Genomic DNA, 12,497 nt, shown 5'->3' on the forward strand with positions numbered 1-12,497 from the left:
GGGTTTACTTCGCTTAATTGGGACAAAATGCCGTTTAATCGGGGCAGGAGAATGCAGCACTGAAGATTACCCTATGATAGTCTCCGACCGAACTACGTAGTTCGGTCGGAGACTTTCTGGAGGTCACAACATAAAACAATAAGCATTCACCTGTTTATTGGGCTTTTCTGTTAGCGGAATCTATCATAAACGGATAGTAAACTCGATCTTATTGAATTTGCGATAATACCGACAGCTGGAATTCTGTGGGTTATTATGGTGAAATATGTTTACACTTCCATGGAATCTTCAATCATACAAAAAAATTAATTTTCAGATCTTCTCTTCATTCCTTTTTAAAGCTTTCTAACTCGTTACTCTGTTCTCACTTGCGCGTATTGTGTTACTTGCAATTTATGTGTACCGTGTTCTTTGTTATTGATTGCTTATCTTTTTACTGTTTTAAATTTTAACTCCCACCCACAAATGTCAGTGAACAGAAATGTCAACTAGTTTAGTTAGTATGTACATATTACAGTACGTAATAATTATTCTGATTATCACGTATATTCTTCCGAATTTCACGTATCATTTAATTTTTTAATTGGTAAGGTAATAAAGGATAAATTTGTGCTTAATATATCTTTACTTTTATAGCCTGTGGATAATATTCCTCCTATTTTTGCTAATTAGAATCACTGTTTAATAGAATTAAAATTCAATTCACAAACATGATCACAATGACCGACGCTTATTACACATCGTATAGTGAACGGTACTTTACAATGGCGACTCTGTCATAACGTGATTTGATTGTACAGTGAACCAATTGTAAAGGGGAGAGGGGTACATTGTATTTTTAACTATTTACGTGAAACTTCGGATAATTGGGGCAGCCGCTTAATCAGACCAAAATGCACTAGTCCCGATGTGTCCCAAATAACCGGAATCGAATGTATTTGGTTTTTAGGGGTTTTTAATTCTCTAAGAGCAGTTGGATTTTCTGAATGGTAAAGTAAAAGGAGTTTTAATTTAAAATCCCCCGCATCGTTACCACCCAACAACAAAGCCCACCAATCTTTTGCCCCTTTGAAGCCTGCCGTGTTTTTTTCTTCTTTCAGGCATTCGTTTCAAAAAGAGTCCTGTTCCATCTATCTATGTTAAAAACTTGTTGAGCAGTATAACAATAATTTTAAACTCCCTCTTCAATAACTTTAACGTTCTTTTTTGAAAGTTTCTGCTCCTCCTTGATCTGCACTTGTGGCTTCTCTCTGGGCTGCCATGTTGTGAAGGCTATAGTGCTTTTTAAATCAATCGAACCAGCCCTTACGAGTGTTATTTGGTTCCACATTTTTTTTCAAGGTAAGCTTTCTTCAGATCTTCATACAGGCTAATCACTTTTTCTTTAATAATAATTGAATTCTGCATTCGATATTAACTTCAATAAAATTATTTAGAAGTCTCTCCATTTCAATCATGTTCACTCTGTACAAATCGCAAATCCCCTGTACCATGGAATATTGTTCCCACATCTGGGGCGGTGCCCCCAAAACCTCTCTCAGGCTTCTAGATTCCATTCAGAAGAGGGCAGTTAGGTTAATTATTGACTCATCTTTAACAGAGTTGCTGCACTCGCTGTCTCATAGACATACAGTACTATAGGTTATAATACCTCTCATGTTTGGGGGTTTCATAAAAAAAAAATAATAAATAAATAAAAAATAAGAAGTATTGTAGGTTTCTAAAAAGAAAGAATGTGAATATCCTATAACTTATATATAAGTTGCCTTAGTAGTTTTGGTCACCTAGGTATTTCGCCTTAAACAAAGTTCAGCATCTATATCTTTTCTACTTTGATAGTTTGTCATTTCTCTTCTATCCTGGGACATACTGCTTCATGCGTTTAATGCCAATCTTCTGATCACACTTAGCAATCTTAACCTCATCCAACATACTGTCTTCCAACACTTGAGGTTGCTATAACATACTATCCATTTCTTCTGACAATAGCTGGTATTACTTTTCGTCATCTCCAATGCAGCGTGATGATCTACAACACCATTCTACACTAGCACTCCATCATGGTACAACAGTAAGTTGCATCTCTGACCCTCCGCTTCGGCTTCTCATGTTAAGTTTATTTTCGCTGAATTCCACTTAGCAGTACACCCTTCAAAATGGTGATGAGAAAATGGGGAAAGCAGTGATTGACAGGTTGACTCCACCCACTAACTGTATCCCCCTCTTCGTTTCAGGTGGATGTCACATGACACAGACGTCACTCGAGCGTTAAATGTGAAATTCGTTGCATATGGTTTCATATTTGTGTTGCTCGTTCAGTTGCTGCTTGCCATGTGGTTGCTCATTTAGTCCTGAGTTTGTGTCATTTACGTTCTTTAAAAAAAAATCTATTGGCGTACTGTGCTTATACAAAAAGGAATTTTACTTTTTATTTTTTATGAAAACCCCAAACACAAGAGGTATTAGCACCTATAGTACTTAGTACCGTGGCTTGGGTTGGAGGTTGAGAAGATGAAAGAAGATATTTGTTGACATTAGACGAACTTCTGTAGATTAATTTTCAGAAAATACACACGAAGGAAGATTGTTCCAGAAAACAGCAGTTGAATGAATAAATGAGGAAGATAAAAAGTTGGTTCTGTGAGTTTGAAGTTGGACAGTAAATGGATGTTGGTGGCACGTGTTCAAACTGTTTTGAAAGAGAGAGAGTGGGAATTATAGAAGCCAATTCAGAAGAACAGTGCCCATGGCAGTATCTGTAGAAAAGGCATGCAGCAGAAACTAAGCCTATGAGACAGCGAGTGAAGAGACTCTGTTAGAGAGGACTCATTAATTAATCTAACTGCCCTCTTCTGGAATGGAATCTAGAAGCTGCAGAGAGGTTTTGGGAGCACTGCTCCAGATGTGGGAACAATATTCCATGGCAGGGGGATTTGCGATTTGTACAGAGTGAACAGTTGTTTGGAAGAAAAGTAACGCCGAGAGCAAAAGAGAAAACCAAGTTTTTCAGATGCAGAGGATGCAATATTTGTAATGTGCTTGTGCCAAGAGAGATTAGAAGTCAGGGTAATCCCCAAAAGAGATATCATTTTGCCTAGAAATCAGTGTCATCAAAGATAAGCATAGGAGCAAAATAATCATTTTTGCGAGATACAGGTAACTCTCGCTTAATGCTGATAATTGGTTCCGGAAAAACAGAGCGCTAAGCGAGTGCTGCAGTCCGATAAGGTAACATATGTATTTGTAAGTTGCAGTCGGTGCCATAGGATATTTCCTAGTCAATAATAAACGGTAGTGAAAAGATGCACAAATGTCGGTCAAAATATTTAATATTCAAATATTTGTACATATAAAATATTCTGCATTGCATACATATATAATTATGTGGTAACTACTTACGTATCAAAATTAAACTTAAAATTCCAATTAAAATCATGAATTTAATTGATCTAAATTTATTTAATTTAATTGATGAATTTAATCATTAAAAATGTGTCATTTTTGGGTTGAACTTTGGCCTCTTCCAAATAAACTTAAAGGGGAATTAATTTTAAATCACCCCGCAAATAAAGTCAACCGATCCTTCCCCGCTTTGAAACCTGGCATGTTTTTTTTTTTTCTTTCAATATGAAACTTCTTTTAGGCATTCGTTGCCACAAAAGTCCTACTTCATCTATGTTAAAAACTTGTTGAGAAGTATAACACATAATACCCCCCTTCAGTAATTTTAACAAGTTTTTTTGAAAGTTTCGGCTCCATCTGCACATGCGTCTTCTCCCTGGATTTTAAATCCATTCAACCAGCCCTTACCAGTTTTAAATGGTTTCACATTTTTTTTTTTTTTTTTTTTAGGCGAGTTTTCTTCAGATCATCATATTGGCTAATCACTCTCGCTTTTTATAATATTTAACTTAACTGAATTCTGCACTGGATATTATCTTCAATAAAATTAGTTAAAGTTTTTCCATTTCAATATTAATAGCCAGCCTAGCCCTAGTTGCTTGCTATCTTTCCTGCTGCTAAAATTAATTCTTTATTTTTTTATAATCGTTCTTACAGTTCAACTTACAAGTCCTAAATTATGGCACACATCCGCTTGCCTTTGACCGGAATCGATTCGCTTCAAAACGTCTAATTTAATTTTCAAATTCAGTCTTTTTCTTACATTTATAGTCTTTGTACTGCGTCCAGACGTTGTTGCCTTTTCATTCTTATCCGCCATTATTCACTCTTCGAAAATGTAACTGCGTTGGTTGCATTAATTATAATACAATGTTCAAGTAAACTGTCCGTTACGCACGATGTCTAATACTGTACTGAGTGATGACTAGACTTTGGATAAATGCATATAATGCAAATATTACAAGCAATATATTTGATAATTTTTTAAAATGTTGATCTCGGAACTACGTAACAAGTCACTGTACTGCAATTAAATTAGCGTGCGAGAAAATTTCTCAAGTCAGCATGGGAAATGTTTTAATGCTGTTTTGGTATTCATTTTCAAGCTATCGACTCCATCAAATGAAACGATTTCGTTAAATATGCCAAAGATGCAATCTGTAAAAGAGCATTATAGTGATCTGTGACAGCGTTATAGTCATATATGGGTTATAATATAAGAACAGCGTTATAGCGAATCAGCATAAAGCAAACCACGTTATAACGGGGGCCTGCTGTATAAGACAAGACAGTTTTAGAAGGATTTAAATCAACTACGGTGTCTTTGCCCCACTGGAGGATTACCTGGAGATCGGCATTTAAGGAATTTGTAGCGGATATACAAGAAGTTGAAGCTGAATTGAGCAGGGCAAGGTTCCTCAAAATGGAAAGTGGAATGCAATATGCTATCATCGGCAAAACTATGGATAGGATTTCCAGTCAATGGAAGGTCATTAATATACAAGAGGAAAAGAGTAGGGGAAAGAACTGAACCTTGGGGGAAACCAGCATTAGTGGAGAAGTTAGAAAAGAGAGCCATCTACCATCACCCACAGTGAGTGATCAGAGAGAAAACTGGATAACCAATTACAAAAAAAAAAACAGTTGGCAAACCATAAGATGGAAGCTTGTTTAGAAAACCTTTAGGTCAAACACGATCGAAAGCTTTTGAGATGTCAAGAGCAACTGCTTGTGTTTCACCGAACTTTTCCATTTAATTTGTCCATAAATGGGTAACATAAGGCAGAATATCACCAGTGGACTAACACTGATGGAATTCATACTGGCGATCGTTGATCAGACGGAAGGTTTCTAAGTGGTTTAAGAGTTGGTGGTTAATTGATTTCTCCATTACTTTAGAAAGAGTAGAAGTAATTGCAATGGGACGATAATTGGATGGGAGAGATTTGTCACCCTTTTTAGTAACTTGCTGGATATGAGCAAATTTACAAGCAGAAGGAAAAACACCTTTGGAATAAGAAATTGAAAAAAGGCGAGAAAAAAGGCAAGTGGAGAAATACCATCAGGGCCTGGAGCTTTCTTAGCATCAAGATTCATTAAAATCCTTCTGACATCCTTTTGACGGAAGACCACAGGAGGCATTGAATTGAGCATGTTGGGAATGGTGGGAGGTGTTTTACGAAGGTCATTAATACACGAGTTGGAAGAAAAATGGGATGCTAGCAGGTAAGCTTTATCCTTGGCTGAAGTGACAACAGAACTATCTGGTTTTGACAGATGGGCAAACGTTACGGCCAATAGCATTGGCAAGAAACCAGAATTCTCGGCTACCATTAGGGCAAGAAGCAAGTTTTCTACTCTTAGCCTGTTCAAAATCTAGTTTGGACTGATTAGTAACTATTTTACAATTGTTGTGAGCTTTGGTGTAGGCAGAAAATGAAACTGAAGAATTGGAAACAAGCCAATTTACGATATGCAACGTTCTTCTCTTAAACAGCCTTAGCACATTTGTGCTAAGGCTGTTTAAGAGAAGATTTTAAACGAGATTTTAAAGTGGAGTGTGAAATAAAGGATTCCATTCTTACAAGAATAATTTCACTGACACGATCTGAGCAAACGTTGACATCAGAAGTTTTAAAACAGTAATCCAACCAAGGAAAAGAAATCTCGCAGGTCATCCCATTTTGCATTCTTGTAATGCCAAACAATACGAGGTTGGGAATAGCCACAAGATAAAGGCTCCATTGGGGAGGAGACAATCACCAAGTTGTGATCTGAAGTGCCTAAAGGACCACTCACTTCAACCATGTACTTAGAAGGGTTGTATGTGAGAAAAAGATCAAGCTTGTTGGCTGTATGGTTAGGATTGTTCTTGTAGGTAAATGAACAATCCGTGCAAAGTCATTAGTAATTGTAACAGCCTCAGCATCTCAACCAGCTGGGTCGGTGTGACTAGAAAACGGAAGTCAGCTGGAGTTGTGAACATTAAAGTCACCAAGGAAAATTACCTCACTGCTAGGAAAGTTGGACTGCAGAAAGTCAAGTTGCAAAGAGAGGAAGTCGAAGAGCTCCAAGTGATTATTGGAGTTGGGAGAACGGTAGAGAACAAATGAATTTGACAGAATGAGGTAGAGAGATTTTAAGCTAGAGAAGATCAAAAAGAGGGGATTCCACATTACCAAGTCTCTGACAGGGAATATCAGAGCGGACATATGCCCAAGTACCACCTTTGAGGCAAAAGGAATCATACAGTGAATAATATTTGGGCAACTGAGATGAGCAGTAGTTGATCAATTGATAACTGAGATTCGGTCAGAAGAAGTACATTGGGTTTGGCAGACTGCAAGTGGAAATGGACATTGTTGACATTAGAATTGAGACCACATATATTTGTGAAATGAATTAGGAAGTGCCTTTGAGGTTTAGATCTTTTCACAGATAAGCTTACTCTATTAGTTTAACAATTCACAGTGCATTCAATAGTAAGAAAAAGTGGGGGGGAGACATGCTGTACGAAGTAATGATATTTTTGGATATGGCGTACACATGGTAAGAATATACCCAGATCCTTGACATAACATGGCCTCGAGAATGCCCCCCTGCATACACACTACTCAGACTCCCTCCAGTCACTATCTGGCAGAGTATAGATAGCAAGATTATACACTAGCTGATCCGGAAGCCTCCTAAAGAGTTACCAATAGGTTCAGTGTACTAACTAACGGCCAGCCTACGAACATCGTTTTAGAGCTATACCCTCGAAATGTAAGAAAGATGGGATCTCGCTGTGATGTTTATCATAACCTCAAAAGTCATCAGTCATACTGCATGATGGAAGAGATGGGGAAGGGTCGATCGGAACTTAGTTCTGGAGACTGAACATGGGTTTCACCACTTCAAGCCTCCAATAAGTAAAGTGGTGGTATTGCACCGGTTGACGAGAGTCATCTACCACTTAGTTCATTGCATGTGTTAATTGACTTTCATTTGTGTTTAGCGAGAAAAAGGTTTAAGTTTTTACGCGAGTTTGGTTTGGATTCAAGAAAAAACCACCTGTTGTTGGGGGGGAAGCAATTATAAGAGGGGTCAACGTTTTTAATCGACTTTCATTTGCGTGTAGTGAAAAAAGGTTAGTTTTCTAGGTTAGGTTTTTACACGACTTCGGGAAGGATTCAAGCAAAAACCAGTCGTTGGACAAAAAAACAATTATAAAAGGAGCAATGTTAATTTTTCTTCATTTTAACTCAGAGACGTTGTTATGTTATGCGACATTTTGTCTTCCCCGAATAAATTGCATTTGTTACTTGCTGCTCCCAAAAAATTGCCATTTAGCCGTTAATTTTGTTATTTTTCAGCTCCGACATACTGTTTTGTCACATGACATCCAGCACATGCAGTCGCTGAGAAGAGGGGGAATGCAGCGAGTGGGCGGCGTTACGAACTGTACATCACTGCTTTCCCCCTTCTTCTCAAAACCATTTTGTAAGGAGTACCGTACTCTAGAGTTTTACCTTTATTTTAATTCTGGGTTCTAATTCTAAAAAGAAGTTAATTCATGCTCAGTGTGAGACCAACAAGATCCAGATGCACACATCCATTGAATCATGAATAGCTTTTGCAAAGCCTTGTGCACCCATAGACTATGTGATCAATGGACTGAAAACTCATTTGCAATCACAAGCAGAGTTTGGCCTCTTACAAAACTGTTGGAAATATTCTCTGAAATTTTCATTATTAGTTAAGAACTGTCATTCCAGAACACCGTGATAGCAACTACTGACTGTCGAGCCATTCTTTTAGGCTTGGAAGAATAATATATTTATTTATTTATTTATTCCTTTCTCACTGCAGTCCCGAGAGAGTTTCCACATGTGTATGATTTGTTTGCTAATCAAGGTAGCATCTGTAAGTTTCTTCATGCGTAAATGTAATTATGCATAATTTAACAAAAAAAACAAAAAAAACCAAATCATTAAATATGGATTTTTTTTTCTCACTAATCTGCAGCAGTGTGTTACAGGAACTAAATTAAAACTTATCAGACTTCCATTTGCATGAATTTTGTCAAGATTGCCTACCACTCATCACCATGTTATATGTTCTCTAATTCCACATATACTGTCACCCTTTCATAAAATAAAAATTATGGAAAATATTCCCTGGCCATTTTATTCTTTGAAAAATGGTGCCGAGGCATACTTTCAGGTTTGGAGTGGAGAGAATAGCACACACATACATTATTATTAGCTATATGGTGAAAGGAAGCCTGAAGCTTATGCTGCACCATCCAAAAAAAATTTCTGAGTTACCCCAAGAGAGAGAATCACCAAGAAAGAGAAGAATGATGATATCCAGCTCAAGATCCTGCCTGGGTGTGCCAAGCCCATACTCACCAGATGTGAGCCCCTGGGATTATATTTTGCTGTGCATAGAACTATCTGATTTGCATTTTATCAATTTAATAGGAGTGCTCTGCATTTAACTCCAATTTATATTATCCTTTCACAATATACACAAGGCAAGGCCAAATTGCGTAGGAAACTTGTCGACTTCACTGAAAAAGGCAGTTTCAGAAAATTCAAAAATTTGATACGTCTCATTCAATTCATACTGTTTTGAATTAACATGCCAACTTCCTTAATAAATACATTTTTTTATCGCGAACCGTAATATAAAATGAAGTAAAATATTAATATAATCACCTTAATAACTTGTTCGTTATGTATGTAACGTGCTCAGATTCGTTTCCAAAATTGTTTACCAAAAAAAAAAAAAAAAAAAGTTTAAAAATAAATACACTGAATAATATGGCTATGTGTTACGATACCAAAACTAAAAGAAAATTCATGTTATCACTTAATATTGTAATAACATAATTGTAATTTGAACTAACCTTGCCTTCCTGACATTTTCAATACCCTATGAATAACACCTAAAGAGACCAACAAAAATTTAAACGAGAACAATTAGTACGACAACATCGATTGCTATAAAAATGACTTGAAATCAGTCATCAAGCGCCACCTGGAAGGAAAATTGAAGTAAGCTACATACCTATCCTAAATTATTTCTATAATTCCGGTTTTGAAAGGAAACTAGAATTAGTACTGTAGTGGCATATGATGCAAGAAAGCAAGTTCGTACAGCATCGTCAAAAAAAAAAAAAAAATCCCATTTCACCTATAAATTCGCTTCAAAAGTTTGTTCAGTTTCTTCCTTGAATCTATTTACGCTATCAACTACCACAACGACAGATGGAAGTTTGTTCCAGAAATCAACCACTCGGTAGTTATGACAGTTATGACAGAACATATTCGCCATATTCAGAAATCTGAACCGAAAAATATCAGCATTATTTGGGTGATCAAATACAAAATGAAATTATTGAAATAATTTCACAAAATATTATAGATAAAATACCAGAAATGACAAGATATTTTGCTATGATTTTGGATATAACGTAGGATGTAAGTCATGTTCAACAGATGACTGTGATACTTAGATCTGTGTTTAGAGACATACTATTAAACTTGAAATAAACGAACATTTTCTTGCATAGGCGTGCGCACAGGGGAGCATGCTCCCCTGAAATCTTGAACGGGGCCCTCGGAAGTGGAAATATTCAACATCACTTTGAAAATTTAGAAGATTTACCAATAAATTTTTATTACCCTCTTCTCGATATCTTAATGAATGCTGTAGAGAGCAGATTTATTCAAGAAATAATCCTAGTAATCAAAGCTATGGGAATCTCCTTGAATTAAATCTTACATCTGAATATATGGAAATACTCTGCGACTGTTTTCAATTATCTTTGATGGATTTACAGACAGAAATATCATTGTTAAAAGCCACTAATCATCACCAAACTGCAAAAATCTTTTAACCTGGAGCAAGTGGCTTAATGATTCCAATCGATACAAATTATATCCAAATTTCACAGGAGTGACATACGACTTTCAGGTTTTACAAGTTGCACTTCTGAACGAACTTTTTCCAAAATGAGTCATATAAAAACAAAATTAAGAAGCGTCATAACCCAAGAACGGTTGAACTACTTATTACTTTCATACGTGGAACAGGATTTAACTGCTGCTGCAGTGACTGTAGAAGAAGTAATTGACGAATTCGTCGCCCTTCCTTGTTGCTTTTGAATGCAGAATATTATTATAATAAATAGGCCTTAAAAACATTGTAAACCTAAAAAGGTTGAATATTTTTAGTTAATTAGTTACGAACTAATATTCATTACTTCGTAACTAATAACTAATATGGCACGCATCTCAAAGAGTCACCTAAACTAGGATGACTTGCCACCCTGAGTACTGGAGTTGAGTCTGTCCCACTGAGCAAACCAAAAATTTAAGGCGTGAATCCGTCTTTGTGTTATTAGAGGAAGGGTAAGATGTTGATGAATAAAGTCTTGGTGGTTATAGGTGAAGTATAATTTTATTTATCAAAGGCCGATGATAGGAGAAGAAAGATACATATGGCATAGTATTTACATCGATGTTTCTTACAAAGGTTAAAGTTATACAAGTGTTGCCCAGAGTAACGGGCGATGTAGAAATGTACTTCAAGTTGAACTCCTTAATTTTTCTTTCCAGTGATTTACGTTTCTTACATTTCTGTTCATATTTCCTTTGCAATTTTTCGACATTATGAAAATTTTCTTCAACTCAGCACACTTATCAGCTAATAACTTTACAAAGTTTGTTTTATCGGTTATTATTGCTAAATAATATTGTAGATCCTGTTAAATTCTACAAATCGACACCAATTTCAACGTCCTATCACTTCGCAATCCAAAGTTACACTGCCCAACCGCCGCGCGGCGTCGCCATTTTCAGTGTTCGCGCGCAAGCGCTCCCCACAATCACCGCTGCGCACCCCCACTACCCACCATTTTAGATACGGACATAAACCCTCTATCCAACAAAATTTAAATCATTAGATTATCATTTATAGTTTACAAGATATAAGCGCGACAAATCTTGCCATTTTTTTGGTCGCTAGAGTTTTCGTTGAGGCCCCCCTATACCGGACCGAATTTAACGACGTATTCACGTCAAAACGAAAATGAAGCGATGTGGTCGCAACCCCGTATTTACATAGGCATGAATAATTTTCATAATATGCTGCTCTGTAAGGTAGTCCATCGATTTCTATTGGATACTCGGAGTTCGCACACCAGAATTTCTATAATATCAAATATTCGCCATTAGCGACAGTTCACAATGAAATATTCATGAAAAACAATTTGTTCTGTTAATTTAGTCAAGTACTGTAGATGCTGTTGTATTAGCATCTACAGTAGATGCTGTTGTATTAGCATCTACAGTAGATGCTGTTGTAATAGCGTACCGTCACTACTGTCGTTAACAAACCTGCCAACATTTTTATATAATATCTCTATATAATATCTTTATTGCAATCAGCGAAAATAAGTAAGTTTTTCATGGATGTCTAATGCGATGCCCATAACACCGAAAATGGCTAGGGGTTGTCATCTGCAATTTTAAACATTAACCCTGATATACCTTTAGGGAAAACAGCAATGGTCCCAACAGCGAACTATGGAGAACTCTCCTAATAACATTAGCCCACGAAGAGAAATGTCCAGTGATTGCCACTCTGTCTTCTCCACTCAACCATCCTTTCAACCATGGTAGTAACTTGCCCTTAATGCCATGCTACTCCAATTTGTCCAGCAGTCTTTTTTTTTTGCAACTGCATCAAAAGCTTTCCTGAAATCCAAGTATATGATAGCAAAATTATTTTCTGCATTCAGTTCCTTTGTGACCACATCATAGTATTCAATCAAATTAGTCAGTCAAGATTTCCCTTAATACACCCATACTTTGATTGAACTATAACTCCAGTTTTGTCTTGATGATCCTGCATTACTTCTCTAACCAGTGACTCCACTATTTTCCCCGAAACGGAAGTTAAACTGACAATCAGTAATTATTCGTGTAACCCTTTAATCACCCATTGTGAATTGCGAACACATTTGCACATCTCCAGTCTGTAGGGACCTCCCCTGAATCCAAGGATGGTCTCACAGTTATGGCTAAAAGTTTGCTTACGTCCTT

At 36.7% G+C, this 12,497-nt stretch overlaps 1 protein-coding gene across 1 annotated transcript in view; it reads right to left on the bottom strand.

Moving 5' to 3' along the window:
- Nucleotides 1-9,427, bottom strand: part of LOC150086904 (translation machinery-associated protein 7-like) — a 43,498-nt gene extending 34,071 nt beyond the window's left edge. The window contains exon 1 of the mRNA XM_090372797.1: nucleotides 9,296-9,427. Within this exon, the coding sequence (XP_090228923.1) occupies nucleotides 9,296-9,311 (16 nt within the window). The 5' untranslated portion in view covers nucleotides 9,312-9,427. The remainder of the gene's footprint in view (nucleotides 1-9,295) is intronic.
- Between the last annotated feature and the right edge of the window lie 3,070 nt (nucleotides 9,428-12,497).

This window comes from Mastigoproctus giganteus, chromosome 4, assembly GCF_048544385.1.
Source record: "Mastigoproctus giganteus isolate SK-2022 chromosome 4, ASM4854438v1, whole genome shotgun sequence".
NCBI classification, from domain to species: Eukaryota; Metazoa; Arthropoda; class Arachnida; order Uropygi; family Thelyphonidae; genus Mastigoproctus; species Mastigoproctus giganteus.